General features: G+C 40.6%; 1 protein-coding gene across 1 annotated transcript in view; it reads left to right on the top strand.

The window, feature by feature from the left end:
• Positions 1–18,360, top strand: part of TRPM5 (transient receptor potential cation channel subfamily M member 5) — a gene marked incomplete at its 5' end in the record, with an annotated part of 59,798 nt that overhangs the window by 32,015 nt on the left and 9,423 nt on the right. The window contains 7 exons of the mRNA XM_084632326.1: positions 3,289–3,547; positions 4,824–4,942; positions 5,752–5,884; positions 10,403–10,577; positions 13,110–13,275; positions 14,095–14,273; positions 17,027–17,159. Coding sequence (XP_084488452.1) covers positions 3,289–3,547; positions 4,824–4,942; positions 5,752–5,884; positions 10,403–10,577; positions 13,110–13,275; positions 14,095–14,273; positions 17,027–17,159 — 1,164 coding nt within the window. The remainder of the gene's footprint in view (positions 1–3,288; positions 3,548–4,823; positions 4,943–5,751; positions 5,885–10,402; positions 10,578–13,109; positions 13,276–14,094; positions 14,274–17,026; positions 17,160–18,360) is intronic.

The following is an 18,360-nucleotide window of genomic DNA, read 5'->3' as shown; positions in this document are numbered from 1 at the left end:
TCAGAGCAGCAGCCGTGTTAGTCTGTATTCGCAAAAAGAAATGGAGGACTTGTGGCACCTTAGAGACAGCTCTACAGCTCAGAGTAGCAGCCGTGTTAGTCTGTATTCGCAAAAAGAAAAGGAGGACTTGTGGCACCTTAGAGACTAACCAATTTATTAGAGCATAAGCTTTCGTGAGCTACAGCTCACTTCATCAGATGCATATCGTGGAAACTGCAGCAGGCTTTATATATACACAGAGAATATGAAACAATACCTCCTCCCACCCCACTGTCCTGCTGGTAATAGCTTATCTAAAGTGATCATCAGGTGGGCCATTTCCAGCACAAATCCAGGTTTTCTCACCCTCCACCACCCCACACAAATTCACTCTCCTGCTGGTGATAGCCCATCCAAAGTGACAACTCTTTACACAATGTGCATGACAATCAAGTTGGGCTATTTCCTGCACAAATCCAGGTTTTCTCACATCCCCCCACCCCCATACACACACAAACTCACTCTCCTGCTGGTAATAGCTCATCCAAACTGACCACTCTTCAAGTTAAAATCCAAGTTAAACCAGAACATCTGGGGGGAGGGGGGGAGGAAAAAACAAGAGGAAACAGGCTAAGTCATTATGCAAGGTAGCCTGTTTCCTCTTGTTTTTTCCTCCCCCCCTCCCCCCAGATGTTCTGGTTTAACTTGGATTTTAACTTGAAGAGTGGTCAGTTTGGATGAGCTATTACCAGCAGGAGAGTGAGTTTGTGTGTGTATGGGGGTGGGGGGATGTGAGAAAACCTGGATTTGTGCAGGAAATAGCCCAACTTGATTGTCATGCACATTGTGTAAAGAGTTGTCACTTTGGATGGGCTATCACCAGCAGGAGAGTGAATTTGTGTGGGGTGGTGGAGGGTGAGAAAACCTGGATTTGTGCTGGAAATGGCCCACCTGATGATCACTTTAGATAAGCTATTACCAGCAGGACAGTGGGGTGGGAGGAGGTATTGTTTCATATTCTCTGTGTATATATAAAGCCTGCTGCAGTTTCCACGATATGCATCTGATGAAGTGAGCTGTAGCTCACGAAAGCTTATGCTCTAATAAATTGGTTAGTCTCTAAGGTGCCACAAGTCCTCCTTTTCTCTACAGCTCATGCTCACGAAAGCTTATGCTCAAATAAATTGGTTAGTCTCTAAGGTGCCACAAGTACTCCTTTTCTTACAGCAGAGCCAGTGATTGGACCCAGATCTTCCGAGTCCCAGTCTAGTGTCTTAATCACAAAACCATCTGTTTTAGATCTGAAGGTGGCCAAGAGGTTTTCACCATACATCAGGAAAGAGATATTCTCCCTGTGATAAGTACACAACTCCCACGGATGCTAAAGGGAGCTGAATGCCTGGATCAGACACATGCAATTCAACAAACGTGATTAAATCATCCATATATTTGATTTTGTTTCACTAGCATTCTTTGAAAGGTCTGAACAACTGAAGTTGAGGGATTGTCATATAGTGAACAGAGTCAGAACTCTTTGTTTCTATTCTTAATTTTGACATTGAATTGATGACACTTTGGGGAAAAGTCACTAGTTTCTCTGCTTCATCATCCATAAAATGGGTATAATAGCACCTCTATCTCTCTCAAGAAAGCAGTTATTAATTCATGTCTATGAAATGTTTTGATGTCCTCATATTAAAGGGAGGTATATTGTTCTTGGCCAGTATGTTTTCTGTTCCATGTGTTATTGTCTCAAGAGTTTATGTTAATATGGGATTTCTCTCCCTCCCATGTCTGTTTCTTTTTCTGAATCCCAAGTCATAATTATGTGTTTACGACATCTGCCTGTTGCCATGGGAATGGCTGTGCTCATGTAATAAATTTAGTGTTATGACAACTGCTCCCTAGAGAATCAAGGGAGAACAGGCTGGCTATGAATTAAAATATTTTGAAGTTAGAAATAGTACCAGGAGAAATAAAAACCTCATGTAGAATCAATTGCTTTGTAATTTGTTTGAGATGCAGAGGAAGTTTTCCCTTAGTGTGCACATCCCTTTTTAAAGAGTGTTCTCCTTCATGTCAAGGAACACAAACTTAAAGGTGCAATAACATCCTTAGTCTATGGACAGCAACTTAGATGGAAACAAGCACAGCCAGGGGAGACACTAAAGTTAAAAAAAGAGAGAGAGAGAGAGAGAGAGAGAGAGAGATTTTACTGAATCAGATTGCTGCCAAATATGAGGGTTTTGCATTATATGCACAGAATAACTTACTTTTACACTGTATAGCACTTTATATACTAAAGAACTGCGGCATGTTTTGCAGGTATATGGCCAGATTTTCCATCAGTTACCATAACACTCAGTCAACCACAATACAGTCAGCGCTTACATTAATAACTCACAAGCCTGACTTCTTTACTGAGAACTCCTGTCATACTTTTCAGTGATTCACTATAACTTTAAGCTTAGGACCAGACTGAAATACTCTTACTCGTATCGAGTAGTACCTCACTTCTTGAATAGTTCCATTGATTTCAGCAGCACTACTTCAGAAATAAGGTACTACTCAATGTGAAAAAGGGTATTTCAGTCTGGTCCTAAAGGAACACACATGTTTAAAATCCTATATTTTAAAAGAAAGTCCTCACCTGTGTGAAAAATAGTACCTTGGTTTATCAGAAACAAAATAATTTTTAGAATATACATTTACTTGTCAGCATTGATGGTGTCTGTTCACTTTTCACGTCTCGCTCTCATTTTGAACAATGAATAGTAACTAATCTGTTTCCCTTTTGGTCCTCATGCACTAGTATGATGCTGCAGTGTTCGTGTTGCAAATGCTCAAGGGGTATGTTTAAATCCTAGCCCTCCTCCAAAAAAACAAAAACAAAACCTAAACACACACACACACACACACAAAACCAAAAAACCAAACCCTAAGCAAACCTATTCCACTGTACTGAAAAGGAAATACCAAGCTAAAGGAATGAAAACATGTAATAGGTTTGGTACAGTTTTGTTTTAAAACATACAAAGCGTAAATGTTGCCTGTCAGTGTTTCTACTATGACAAGGTGCTTCCAGTGACTTCAAGGAGAACTTAGACTATCCAGAGCCAGATCCTCAGCTGGCATAAATCAGTATTGTTCCACTGGTTTCAATGGAGCTCCTCTAACATGCACCAGCTGCAGATCTGGCCCTCATTAGCTCTGGGGAGACCCTCGGCACTGCACAGGATCAGGCCCAGTGTTTTTTTACAAACAGACTTTAGGAAACTGTCACTATAATTTGCTCTCTTTGTTTTACAGGGTAGATGTCAAAGTAGAGAAGCAGAGGTCTGCTGAAAACATAGCATGGGCAACGTTCATGTTTACTCGCTGGAAAAAGTTTTGGAGTGCCCCTGTAACAGTGTTTATGGGGAACGTTATCATGTATTTTGCTTTTCTGTTTCTATTTACCTATGTCTTGTTACTGGATTTTAAACCAGCACCACCTGAGGGTCCTTCTGTTAAGGAGATTATACTTTACTTTTGGGTTTTTACATTGGTCTTGGAAGAAATCCGACAGGTCAGTAACCTCCTACATACCTTCACAATAGTGTGCTAAATTCAGGTAGTAAGATTCAGAGTTGATTTACAGGCTATGTAATCCCATTGTCTTCAAGAGGTGGAATGTCAAGGACAGCTTCATGTAGGAAAGCACTGAAATTTTTTCATTGCTCTGCACCTTTTCATTACCCAGAGCAGCCTGTTTATTTCCTCCTCACATACACCCAGCTGACATGCCGGTCCTCCATCACACAGAGCTGCAGCTCTACACTTGTTCTTCCAGGAGAAGCTCCAGCTGCTACCAATATTCTAGGTAGTTTGCTGATGCTCTGGAATTGGTGAGTCCTTCCTCTGGTCTAACAGCTATCTGTTTACCTATCCAGCTCCACTCACCACAACCAAGCTCCGTTCCCGCCGAATGGCTAATCCGCCCTACTTCCTCCTCATGGAGCGATCCCATCTACCACTGTTGTGCCTCCCACTTCCTCCAGAATTTTATATATATTTATATTCAGGAGTGAAGAGGTTAATGAGTTTGCCTCTTAAACAGTTTAACTTTTGTTTTTCTAAAATGCTTTTCAGTTCAGTCCATTAGGCTATGTTTAGATTTTTTAAAGATTTCTCCATTAATCTTGCAATTGTTTTTAGAATATCTTCAGCTGCCTGGTTTAGCAGCTGAAATGGTGTGTCCACAATACTGTAGGGAACTACCTAGTTTGTATATACACAAATGGCCTCTATCGGGGAGTACCTGGACTGCTTACCTTGTTGTCATAGACCCTGACCCTAAAAGAATTAGTGGGCCTTCTCCTTTAGCTCAAGAAGTAGGGGGCCAGTGCTCCTGAAGTATGAGGATAAGGGTTATAGCCCCACTTTTACTAGGAAGTTCTGAATGGCCAGGGCTTGCAACATGGTGAAAGCTCAGAGGGTAGCCACCAATTTGTCACAAATCAGATGAGCATATTTTATAGAGGTTATGTCGGACTGTTGTATCCTGTCACACTGAGGTGATCAGAGAGGATGTTTGGGCTGAGGATTGTTTGTAATACATCCGTAAAACATCAAGAGCCCAATGTTGTAGACATGGACACCTAAGTAAGAGAACCAACTGCTGTCTGGATACTCAAAGCTAGTTAGTGGCAGTTTAAGCATTTTTTTAAGAAAAAGCTGAGATGCTCATGTAATCACTTGACTTGAGGAGCTGGGGCTTGCAGAAAAACAGCAAACATCACAGGACTCACACTAAAATCACAAGAGCTGGCAAGCTAACACGGACAATTGTTGCTCCCTTGCAGAGTTTCTTTACAGATGAAGACATGAATTTAATTAAGAAATTTAAACTGTATGTGGAGGATAACTGGAATAAGTGTGATATGGTGGCCATCTTTCTGTTTATAATTGGAGTGACCTGCAGGTTGGTATCTTTCAAGAGTTTTGCCCCTGTATCTGTTTCATGTGACATGGTCAGATATCTCGAATATGAAGCCAGGTAGGCATGTACTATAACAAGAGATCATAGAATATCAGGGTTGGACGGGACCTCAGGAGATCATCTAGTCCAACCCCCTGCTCAAAGCAGGACCAATCCCCAATTTTTGCCCCAGATCCCTAAATGGCCCCCTCAAAAGAATTGAACTCACAACTCTGGGCTTAGCAGACCAATGCTCAAACCACTGAGCTATCCCTCTCCACTAAACTATTCCTGCCACCGTCCATGGGAGGCTCATGCATGCATCTAAGGGAAGGCTCTGGTGGCTTTTATTTTTCATCAGTTTTGAGACAGTAGAGTCTATATTGGTGGTAAGTTGGGCTGAAAGCACCCCTCTGTGAGCTCTAAACTTCCACTGGGCTAAAGAGGCTGTCACACAGACTACAGAAAAACGTATCTGGAACATAGAAACACTTGCACAGGGAAACATCATTTCCTCTTTGAGACAACATCAAATCGATGTACTCTCTTGTCTCACCTCTCTGTAGTCCTAGTGGTTAATATGGCCTCACACAGCTGACATGGGGAGGCTGGTGTTCCTGCAGTGGCTGGGTGCTTCTCATTGGCAGATGTTACATTCTTTTTACAGTGGGATGGTTGTGGCTCATGTGAGATACAAGCCCTAAGCACACATCCTTTCCTTGCCTGGATTCTACATTGAATCAATATGTATAACTCTATAAACAAGGTATCTGGGTGGTGTTTGAGGCTGTTTCATTCGGACTGTTTTGCAGAATGCTGAACTCAACATTTCAAGCTGGCCGTACAGTACTTGCCATTGATTTCATGGTGTTCGCTCTGAGACTGATACATATTTTTGCCATTCACAAGCAACTAGGGCCAAAGATCATAATTGTGGAAAGAATGGTGAGTATGAGCTCTCCCAAAGAGAAATTCTTGAGGATTCTGCAGTGAAACAAACAAAACAAAAATTTGAGCATTATAATTTTAAGGAAGTCAGTGTATAACTCTTCTTTTTTTAAAGTGCTCTAGTTTGGCTTATATTGTAGCATCATTAAGAGTTATTATCAGCCAGATGTGGCTCCTCTCAAAGAGGTCTGTAGCACATACATTTTGGATCCAATTCAGCATTGCCTTGCACCTTGTATAGTCATTTACCCCAATGCATTTTACACCCAGTTAGCACAGCTGTAAGTGATTATACAAAAGTGCAGGGCAACTGTTAATCGAGCCCTTTGTTTCTTTCTTCTTTGTTCTACCCTGCTTTACTCCTTTACAATTTGGGAGGCTGTGCAGTGAGATTGCCATTTCTTTCTCCTTCCCCACTGTCCTGGTCTCTCTTTTCCTGTTCCCTTTCGGTTTAAACATAACTGCTTGTCTGGTTCAGGAGTTGGGGCTCCAATCCTCAGAGGTATTTTGGCTTCTGAGTCCTGTTGATTTCAATGTGAGTTAGGTGTTTATATACTTTTGAGGAGCTCGGCCTGTGTTCTTTTGGAGCAAAGAATCTGAAATGGGAGACAAGCCAGTTACAGAAGAACTCTACCATTATGTCAGTGGCAGGGAGGCACATAGCCCTGTAGAGATAATCTGGGTTAGTGCCTGGCAGAGGTAGGAGCTGCTTTCTAACCATAATTTATAATGAAAATGTGTTTATAAGGCAGAAGTGTTGATACAGTGTTTTCATTTACTACCCTACAGCTGCAGGAAATGTACAAGAGTTCCAGTTACCACACATGGGTACAGACTTGAACAGTTTGGGGATTTTTATTTGGGTATGTTAATCATATAGGTCAAACAGCACATGTTAATAATTAACATGGAGTTAATCTGACTGCAAATACTAATATAGCCATCTACAAACATTTGTTTCCCATCCTAGCTCACCCTAGGGCTCAGCAGAAACTCTATTTTAGACAAGGCTTAAGATTAATAAACTTAAAAGCTACCAGACTGTTCACATCTGTGCACCAGTGGAATAACTGGAATACTTATGTCCCATTGCTTGAAGTACCAAGAGGATAAATGAAAACCACGCATTCATGCTTGTGTAGTATCACATACACAGTACTCATAGGTTTTTATTGCAAATTATGCTTACAGAATGCAAGTGAGTAACTTACAGCTGCAGCTCCCACCTCCTCCAGGCTGAGCACTAGGCTAAACCATCACTATGAACAAGTGTTTGTGCAGGGTCTACTACATTTATAATAGAACTGTCAAGCAATTTAAAAAAATTAATCACGTGATTTATCACACTGTAAAACAATAATAGAATGCCATTTATTTAAATATTTGTGGATGTTTTCTACATTTTCAAATATATTGATTTCAATTACAACACAGAATACAAAGTGTACAAAGCTCACTTTATATTTATTTTTTATTACAAATATTTGCACTGTAAAAAACCCAAAAGAAACAGTATTTTTCAATTCACCTCATACAAGTACTGCATTCAATCTTTTTATCATGGAAAGTTGAATTTACAAATGTAGAAATATGTACAAAAAATAACTGCATTCAAAAATAAAACAACATAAAACTTTTGAGCCTACAAGTCCACTCAGTCCTATTTCTTGTTCAGCCAATCACTCAGACAAACAATTTTGGTTATATTTGCAGGAGATAATGCTGCCCACTTCTTCTTGACAATGTCACCTGAAAGTGAGAACAGGTGTTCTCATGGCACTGTTGTGGCCGGCGTCACAAGATATTTACATGCCAGATGTGCTAAAGATTCATATGTCCCTTCATGCTTCCGCCCTACTGATGGGTTCTGCTCGATAACAATCCAAAGCAGTGCAGACCGACACATGTTCATTTTTATGTTCTGAGTCAGATGCCTCCAACAGAAGGTTGATTTTCTCTTCTGGCGGTTCGGGTTCTGTAGTTTCCACATTGGAGTGTTGCTTTTTTAAGACTTCTGAAAGCATGCTCCACACCTTGTCCCTCTCAGACTTTGGAAGGCACTTCAGATTCTTAAACCTTGGGTCGAGTGCTGTAGCTATCTTTAGCAATCTCACATTGGTACCTTCTTTTCGTTTTGTCAAATCTGCAGTGAAAGTGTTCTTAAAATGAACAATATGTGCTGAGTCATCATCCGAGACTACTATAACATGAAATATATGGCAGAATGCGGGTAAAAAAGCCCGAGACATACAATTCTCCCCCAAGGAGTTCAGTCACAAATTTAATTAATGAATTATTTTATAACGAGCATCATCAGCATGGAAGTATGTTCTTTGGAATGGTGGCCAAAGCATGAATGGGCATATGAATGTTTAGCATACCTGTCATGTAAATACCTTGCAATGCTGGCTACAAAAGTCCCATGTGAATGCCTCTCACTTTCAGGTGACATTGTAAATAAAAGGCGGGAAGCATTATCTCCCGGAAATGTAAATAAACTTGTTTCTCTTAGCAGTTGGCTGAACAAGAAGTAGGACTGAGTGGCTTGTAGGCTCTAAAGTTTTGCATTGTTTTGTCTGAGTGCAGTTATGTAACCAAAAAAAAATTCTACATTTGTAAGTTACATTTTCACAATAAAGAGATTGCACTCTAGTATTTGTAGGACGCGAATTGAAAAATATTATTTCTTTTGTTTATCATTTTTACAGTGCAAATATTTGTAATAAAAATAATATAAAGTAAGCAGTGTGCACTTTGTATTGTGTTGTAATTGAAATCAATATATCTGAAAATGTAGAAAAACATCCAAAAATATTTAATAAATTTCAATTGGTATTCTATTGTTTAACAATGCAGTTTAAACTGTGATTAATTACAATTAATTTTTATTGCAATTAATTTTTTTGAGTTAATTGCATGAGTTAACTGCGATTAATCAACAGCCCTAATTTATCATTGTGTTAAGTCACACAATCAATTAACATTTTACAAAGTGAACAAAAGCTCTAGTCTAGAGAAGGCCATAAAATATTAACTTAATCCTGCTCCCAATCCAAGTCAATGCAAAAAAACTCCCAATATCTTCAGTGGTACAGGACTGAGCCCTACATCAAAGAAAGAGAACTGTATTTCACTAAATGATATTGGCTACAAAGGTATATCAAATGGGATAACATCAGACTTTTCCCCTTGAATAGAAAGGCAAGCCAAAACTGCCTGTTAACTCCTTTTTCCTCTTGCTGTAGCACTAGTGGTTTCTAAAATAGGGCAAATCCACTTATTTAATGAAATTCAAATAGCAAATGAAGATCACAAAGAAATATTTCGAGATCATCGACTGCTCCTTTTTAGCAACTGCAACATCACAGTCCCCATGTATAGACAAATTTGGAATGATCTCAGACCACAAAATAAATTGGCAAAAGTCTGAGATACTCCCACTATCTCTTGTCTGTTTTACTAACTGGAATTTCAAATGATCTCCTGCAGGATTAAAATACCTAGGCTTTCAGCTAGCTGTCCAATCATAAAATCTAATTAAAATGAATCTACAGTCACCAAATGAAATTAATAGGCAGCAGGTTTAAACCAAACAAAAGGAAGTATTTTTTCACACAACACCCAGTCAACCTCTGGAACTCCTTGCCAGAGGATGTTGTGAAGGCTAAGACTATAATAGGGTTCAAAAAGGAACTAGATAAATTCATGGAGGATAGGTTCATCAATAGCTATTAGCCAGGATAGGCAGGGATGGTGTCCCTAGCCTCTATTTGCCAGAAGCTGGGAATGGGCAACAGGGGATGGATCACTTCATAATTGCTTATTCTGTTCATTCCCTCTGGGGCACCTGGCATTGGCCACTGTCAGAAGACTGTGGCTAGATAGACCTTTGGTGGTGGTGGAATCTCCTTCCTTTGAGGTTTTTAAGATCAGACTTGACAAAGCCCTGGCTGGGATGATTTAATTGGGGATTGGTCCTGCTTTGAGCAGGGGGTTGGACTAGATGACCTCCTGAGGTCCCTTCCAACCTTGATATTCTATGATTCAGGTTATCCTGTTTTCAGCAAGGCTGTCAATCCTACTGCAGGTTTCAGAGTAACAGCCGTGTTAGTCTGTATTCGCAAAAAGAAAAGGAGGACTTGTGGCACCTTAGAGACTAACAAGTGTATTTGAGCATAAGCTTTTGTGAGCTACAGCTCACTTCATCGGATGCATCCTACTGTAAAATCTCACAGAGAACCTGTGTCTGAAAACCTCAATAAGGCACATTTTTAATCACGTAAGGGTAAGAGTCTGAATTAAAACATGCCCTTAGCTCGAATGGTGGGCAAAGAGGTCACAAAAGGGAATCTTGATCACAAAACAAGAATTGTATGATGGCAGAGGGTTAAAAAGGAAAGTGTGCACAAGAATTTCTCTCATTCCACCTCAAAAAATAGGCTCTTAAAGAAACGAGAGAAACTTTCTGCCTGCTCTGTATATTAATTTCAGTCAACATTTTTTTCTCTCCTTTAGATGAAGGATGTTTTCTTCTTTCTCTTTTTCCTGAGTGTATGGCTCATTGCCTATGGTGTGACGACTCAAGCCTTACTCCATCCTGATGACAGCCGAGTGGAATGGATATTCAGAAGGGTGCTTTATCGTCCCTACCTTCAGATATTTGGGCAGATTCCACTGGATGAAATAGACAGTGAGAAATTGTTTTTTAACTGATCAGACTACCATAGAATAAGTACCATTAATCAGAGCACGGGTATCCATACTGGGGTTGTCACTTTCTTATCTTTGTCCTGTAGGAAAAAGTCTGCATGTTATGATGTAATGACATTTTGCACTGCAATATCTGGATGTTATACTGTATATTGTCAAGTTGTGCTGCAGCATCAATGCAGGTCTTGTCTACACAGTTGAACTGAGTTAAGCCTGGTCTACACTGGGTGGGGAGGGAATCAATCTAAGTTATGCAACTTCAGCTACCTGAATAACGTAACTAAAGTCGACGTACTTAGATCTACTCACTGTGGTGTCTTCACTGTGGTGAGTCAACGGCTGACGCTCCCCCGTTGACTCTGCCTGCACCTCTCACAGTAGTGGAGTACAGGAGTCGACAGGAGAGCGCTCGGGGGTCGATTTATTGCATCTAGACGCAATAAATCGACCCCTGCTGGATCGATCGCTGCCTGCCGATCCAGCGGGTAGCATAGACATACCCTTAGTTAAGCTGGTGCAAACCTTGGGTTGATACCTTATTTCAATGACTTATTTCATTAAACCTGTTCCTAATTGACTGAACCTAAACCCAAATAAGCCTAGTGTAAACTGAAATCAGAGCATTTACACAACCTTTTGCACCAGTTTAACTAAATCAACTTTAAGAAAAATCACAGCTTTAGTTAAACCAGTGCAACTTTGTATGTAGACAAGTTCTTGTACTTCAAAGTCACAATCAGGAGGCAGCACCATCTTACGTTCACAGTGAATTATCCAAAATTGAATGAGGCTGGTAGCTATATGGTCAGGCATTTCAAACAATATACAAAAACAAACCAATTGACCTACCAGAAATAGAAGTACATGAACATAAGAGCACTATTGTGGCATTACCCATGGAGAAACAGAGTAAATCCAGAGTAGGCCATATTCTAAGGAAGTCTGATAGAATGCTACAGAATCCTCATTCTCAGCAGTGCCAAACATTAACAATATTTAAATCCAAATCAAGCATGAGGATATAGAGGTGATCCAAGAGGTATAATGGAATAAACAAACCAAGCCAGCCTTTCCTCACATTCACTCTGTTTATTAGCGGATGAAATGATGTCTTGGAGAAGCTGTCAGAGACAGCATGAAAGTCAAGACAGCAGGTTCCTGTGGAGAGTTTTCTCTTGTTAAATGCATACCCAAGAGGTGCCAGCTAGGAGGCAAGAGTGTGGGAGATCACAGCTGCTAAAACTAACTCAAAACTAATTGATAAGAGATTAGAAGATTTAAAGGACAGGCTGGGTATGATAGAAATGACAAGTGCAAGTATCTGTTTGCAGGATTCCTGAAAGAAAATTGAAGTTTGAGAACTTGCTTAGATGTTCAATAAATAACAAAAGAGCTTCAAGCACGTTTTCCTGAAAGGCGAAATTCCAAGGTGGTAAACATTGCTGAGGCACTCAGAGGGGGTTTGTTTAAGATGAAGAGAATAGTCAATAGGGCTCAGTAGACTCTGAAAACCTCTTTCTGGACATCTCCTAATGGCCAGTTGTGAAGGCCATCTTGGCACTGGAGGAGCAGCAAAGATCTGTAGCTCTGACAATTAAGTCCTGCTGTAGCTGCATATCCCTCACATTTCTAAAGTAAAGGCACATTATGGATGTGTATATTGAACCCACACTAGAAACATTGGCTCTTTGTTACCTTCTAGTCCACCTAAAAAGCTGAGTCATCTGCTGCTTTCAGATGAAGGAATTATTCCTGTAGCTCAATCAGTAGAGTCATTCTTCTAAGAGCTGAAGCTACAAACCTGGCTCTTGATGTAAGCACCCTCAGTGGGGCTTGAAGTCTAGTAAACCTGACACATTCAGAATGAGTTTCCCCAGGTGGTTACATCTAGTAGAGATTATATCTCATATTAAGTAATCAATAGTCACTGCTTTTGATTTGTATCTTAACAGAAAATGCATTGTTTGTTGTCTGAGTTTCTCATTCTTAAAAGAAGACAGGTTAAGGGATGCTAATTCAGTCGTTGTTCACACTCTACTTATCTATGACATATAGTACCTCGAACTTCAAGCATAATGTTAAATTCCTGAGCAAAATCCATCAGCTTGATGGCAAACAAACTGAGAGGCTGTCATGACCATTTTAGTGATTAAACATGGCAGCAGAACACACTGAGTATGTCCACCCTGCCATTTAAGGTATAGTTGTAGGGGTAAGAAAACCCATGCTAGCTTTAATCTGGCTTGCACAGGTGACAATTATAGTGAAGATCTGGTGGCATAAATTAAACCTGCATGGGATGAACAAGCCCACCAGGGATGCTGGATACGTAACTCAAGTTCCTAGCTTGCACCAGGCTTTGTGCCACAGTATCTTCACTGCTTCTGCTATTTGTACTAGCTCAGTTAAAGTTAGTGTGGGTATACCTACCCACGCTACAATTACAGCTTAAATTGCAATGTAGACGTATAAAACTATTGTTTTATTTCCTCCTACCTCCCGCCATTTGCAGCATCTCGCATGCGTCTTCAGAACTGTACCTCTACCCTGAAGAGTCCACAAGAAAATTCACCATTATGTTCTAATACCTATGCCAACTGGCTTGTCATACTTCTGTTGGTCATTTTCTTATTGGTCACCAATGTGCTACTTATGAATCTCCTGATTGCAATGTTCAGGCAAGTGTCAATTAATTAATTCTGAGATGGGGATTGTGGGGTGGGAAGAGAAGGATTATTAAGAATGCATGCATACATATACATAAATGCTTATCTAAGCATTCTGTCTCTATTAGCAATTTTACTAATTAGTGGTAATCTTCAGTTTGTCCTTTTATGATCACACAGGTTTTAATTTCCCCTCCCCCTTTCACTATCTCCCTCAAAGGAAAAAAAACAAAAGAAACGTTCTCCTTTTTACCAAAAAAAATCAGCTAAAATCTACATATATACAAATCTGCAGGTGAAAGCAGCTGTAAACCTGGCAGACTTGCCCCTAGAGGATCCTCTCATAGGGGAATCCCTTGACTGGTTTAGGGGCCGACATAGTCCCTTGAAGTCAATGTATCTGTGCTGATTTACACCAGCTGAAGATCTGGCTCAGTATGGTTGCCTGATATAGGTTTGGTCTACACTTAAAAGTTAGGTTGGCATAGCTATGGAATGTGAATTTTTCATGGCCCTGTCCGACATAGTTATACCAAGCTAACTTTTAAGTGTAGACCAGGCCACAGCCTTACTCTGGCAAACTGCAGTTACCACCTTTAAAAAGGCTTGTGTCTTATTGTCTACTGTCTGAAGGCAATTACTGCAAATAATGTAATCTCTAATGAGGTGCACATACTTTATCTATTATTTTAAAGAGGAACAATGAGAGAGTGATGGCAGTGGGGTGGCATTCACTCAGACTGAAGGGAAAATGATACTTTTGATTTTTTAGTAATGAATTTTAGGATTATGGGGGGAAAAGTTTAACATACTTTTTTTGTTTGGTTAAAGTTATACTTTTCAAGTTGTTCAGGGCAACGCAGACATCTTCTGGAAATTTCAGCGTTACAACCTGATTGTGGAATACCATGGCCGTCCAGCCTTGGCACCGCCATTTATCATTATTAGCCACATGCATCTGATTCTCCGAAGAATCTTTAAAAAGATGGAGCACAAAAAGGAACATCTGGGTGAGTTGTTAACAAACAGCTAGCAACCAGGTGATTCAGAGGAGCCTGACCACAGGTGGTGAATAAGAAACAGAGGAGAGCAAATAAACTTTCAAAAAACAAAAGCTTCTGTTTTCATTGATATGTCTTTAGTCATAAACAGTGTGAGAATACATATGATTTATAATCTCGCTTCTAAAATAAGAGGCTTTAGAGTTTTCCACAAGGCATCAACTTTTCTTTCTACAATATAATTAAATGGCCACATTTGTACTTTTAAAGGTGAGTAAATAGGCTGGTAATAATGTTTTTAAATTGGAGAATTTTAATGAATAAGCTGCTATTTCTGTTATTAATCTGCTTCTGAATTTTAGCAAATAGTGTAAAGGGGGGCATCCTTAAAACCATGTATGGGTTCTACTGTCTCCAGTGGAATTTCCCATTAGAGAGCGAAAGAGGGAACATTGCCAGAAATGGTAGCATCTTTATTATTTTTAAAGGTAGATATTTTTATATGCACTCACTATACTTCAACTTCTAATGCTCATTTTGCAGTGTCCTCTATTAATAAAGAGTGCATACAATTTAATAATATCAATATGTTTCTCCTGTAGTAGACCCCACCCCATTCCATTTGTGCAGGTTGCCAATGTGCTTTGGAGTAGAATTCCAGGTGGTGGGTTTGACCTGTGATGCTCTAAATTGTTTTGGGACCTGGCTCCCTGAGAGACCACCTCTCCCATCCTTTGGCGTACTGCTGTAGTCAAGGTCAGTAGTGCCACGGTAGCTGGAGCTCTGTCAAACAGGAGGGGGCTGCTTGCGGAGCATTCTCTGCAAGAATTCTCTTTTGAATTCACTCCTTCCCCTGGTGGGCCAGAGCCCAGAGAAGTGAGCCCTCAAGGTCCATTTTTTACCCAGGCATTTGTGGAAGTTGTGTGAGCTGTCCACTGCATTTAAAATGTTATTATGAAATTAAAGGATGTCCAGTTGCCCAGAGGTTTCCATGACCATCTATTTGTCTTTATAAATCAAATAAATAAATGCATTTATATTTGAGTATTAGGAGACTGAGCTTATGATGTTTTATTTGCAGTGCTTGAATACTGCTTATTAATTATTATTATTATTATTATAGCCTAGACAATAAAGTGCATTTGAACCCAGATCTCCATAGGTTAAATCGCATTTAAATCATGGAAGGAAATGGACATTGTATAAAAAGACTAAACATCTAACAACTGGCTGCATGCAAAATTCCACTGTTGAAATAGCAATACTATATATTAAACAAGCCTGAAAAAACAGATTCCTCCTCCTTTTCTGTTGCTGTTAATGTAACTGAAACATTGTTTCTTTACTTTAAAACAATGCTCAAACCATACAAGAGAGACTAGTATCCATTGTTTCACTGTCAGTGGTTATATGGCTAAAATTGCAATGGGGGGTTCGGGGGTTATAATAGAAAGCCTGACATAAATTTAAGCTAAAGTGATCAGCACTCACACATCAAGAGCAGGGTGTTGAGTTTGTAAAGGATGTTAGGAGCTGGGGAAGTACCTAAGTTTGGTAGTACAGGATAATGGCAGTAGAAACAGAACAGGAAACACATGGACCAAACGGAGAGAAGTGAGCAGAGTTATTTGCAATAGGAGAACATCTATCAAAGTGAAGATCCACAAGATGGTAATTAGGCCTGTGCCTTTGTATGGCTCTGAATGCTGCACAACTGAGGAACAGACCGGAGCAAATCTTGAATACAGTGGAAATGAAAATGTTGAGATGGATGCCTGGAGTTACAAGGGCGGACCATGTCTGGAGCAAATGAATTATGGAAAGCATAAAGGTGGTACCAAATACAGAAAAGCTGAAGGAAATCAGGCTTGGTGGTTTGGGCATGTGAAAACAAGATCATATAAGACTATATAGGAAACAAGGTGTTAAACTTAGAAATGGAGGGTAACGGAAGGGTTGAAAGATCTGTAACTAGAGGCTTGGATGTTATACAAAAGGATTCGATTAGCTGCAGACTTTGAGGAAGTGCTTCAAGACAGACTGGAGTGGAGAAGGAATCAAAGAGTCAACCCCTTATAGATGGGATTAGAGCGAGAAGAAGAGGAGTTAGGAACTAAGGAAAGGTATTTAGACTTTCTCTTTGTAGAAGCTTCCTCCCAGTTCTTTTGATCCTTTCTGCTCTTTCTCCCTAACACCTTTGAGCCTCTGTGTATTTCTGGGCTTCCTGCCTTTAAAGTAAAACCTCAAAAAAGTAAATGAAGGACTGGGCTTCTGACTGTCCTGCCTCTATTTCTAACTGCCAGTTAGCTCACTCCTCTCTTGGTTGGAGTCTTTGTTTTTCCTTCACTGCTATTTGGGGAGCATCGGTAAGGTCTGACAGTCAATGAGTAACCAACCTAAAATATTTGTAAATAGCTTAGAACTGCAGTATTTGTGCATCAGTAAGCCTGGGGCATTCATAAAAGCAGTCTTGAATGAGGTCACATCTGGGCTAAGGAAAGACAGTTTTTTAGACAGGTCAACACCCTTACAATGAAGAAATGACTCTAAACTTTGCAATTAAAGGAAAACTGGTAAGGCACAATTCTTTACACTATAACCTGACACTTCTGCCATAGTACATCCACAATTTATCCCCCAAATTTTAGCATGGCAAACCTGCAACTCACTAACCTTCCTTCCTGTACACACACATCTCCCCCCCACCCCCAACACACATATGTGTTTTGATAAAGGTGTGTTTTTTATGTCTTTTTCCACAGAAAGAGATCTGCCAGACAGCCTGGATCAAAAAATCATAACATGGGAGGTGGTCCAAAAGGAAAATTATCTTGCAAACCTGGAACAAAAGGAAAAAGAAAGTAACGAAGAGAGACTAAAGAAAACATTTAACAAGTACATTTCTATTCATCTTTCAACATTTCTGAAACTGCTTTTTGATGCAGTGATCGGTGAACTTTGTTGCTCTGCAGGTTTGGATCAGGGTTGCCAACTTTCTAATTGCACTAAACCGAACACCCTTGCCCCACCCCTGCCCCGCCCCACAGAATCATAAAATACTAGGGTTGGAAGAGACCTCAGGAGGTCAATCTAATCCAATCCCCTGCTCGAAGCAGGACCAACAACAACAAAATCATCCCAGCCAAGGCTTTGTCAAGCCGGGCCTTAAAAACCTCTAAGGGCAGGTCTTCACTACCCGCTGGATCGACGGGTAGTGATCAATCTATCAGGGATCGATTTATCGCATCTCATCTGGACGCTATAAATCGATCCCCGAGCGCACTCCCTGTCAACTCTGGAACTCCAGCTCGCGAGAGGTGGAAGCGGAGTCGATGGGGAGTGGCAGCGGTCAACTTGCCACCATCCTCATGGCCAGGTAGGTCGACCTAAGATACGCCAACTTCAGCTACGCTATTCACATAGACCAGTTTAGACCAGGGCAAAGGATGGAGATTCCACCACCTCCCTAGGTAACCCATTCCAGTACTTCACCACCCTCCTCGTGAAATAGTGTTTCCTAATATCCAACCTAGACCTCCCCACTGCAACTTGAGACCATTGCTTCTTGTTCCGTCATCTGCCACCACTGAGAACAGCCTAGCTCCATCCTCTTTGGAACCCCCCTTCAGGTAATTGAAGGCTGCTATCAAATCCCCCCTCACTCTTCTCTTCTGCAGACTAAACAAGCCCAGTTCCCTCAGCCTCTCCTCGTAAGTCATATGCTCCAGCCCCCTAATCATTTTCGTTGCCTTCCGCTGGACTCCCTCCAATTTGTCCACATCCCTTCTGTAATGGGGGGACCAAAACTGGATGCAATATTCCAGGTGTGGCCTCACCAATGCCGAATAGAGGGGAATGATCACATCCCTCGATCTGCTGGCAATGCTCCTACTAATACAGCCCAATATGCCATTGGCCTTCTTGGCAATGAGGGCCCACTGTTAACTCATATCCATAATCTGGAAATGCTAAAAGAACAGGCTTTTACATGATACTTTAACCATGGTTCTTCTGATTCTGGCCATGTTCACAGTTGGGGGGAAGGTGAACCCTGGACTCAGGAAGGCTAGCCCCAACCCAGCCCACCCCTTTTGCC

The sequence above is a fragment of the Lepidochelys olivacea genome (genome assembly GCF_965140295.1).
Source record: "Lepidochelys olivacea isolate rLepOli2 genome assembly, chromosome: 6".
Taxonomy (NCBI): domain Eukaryota; kingdom Metazoa; phylum Chordata; order Testudines; family Cheloniidae; genus Lepidochelys; species Lepidochelys olivacea.
This window is presented reverse-complemented; position numbering and strand designations above follow the sequence as displayed.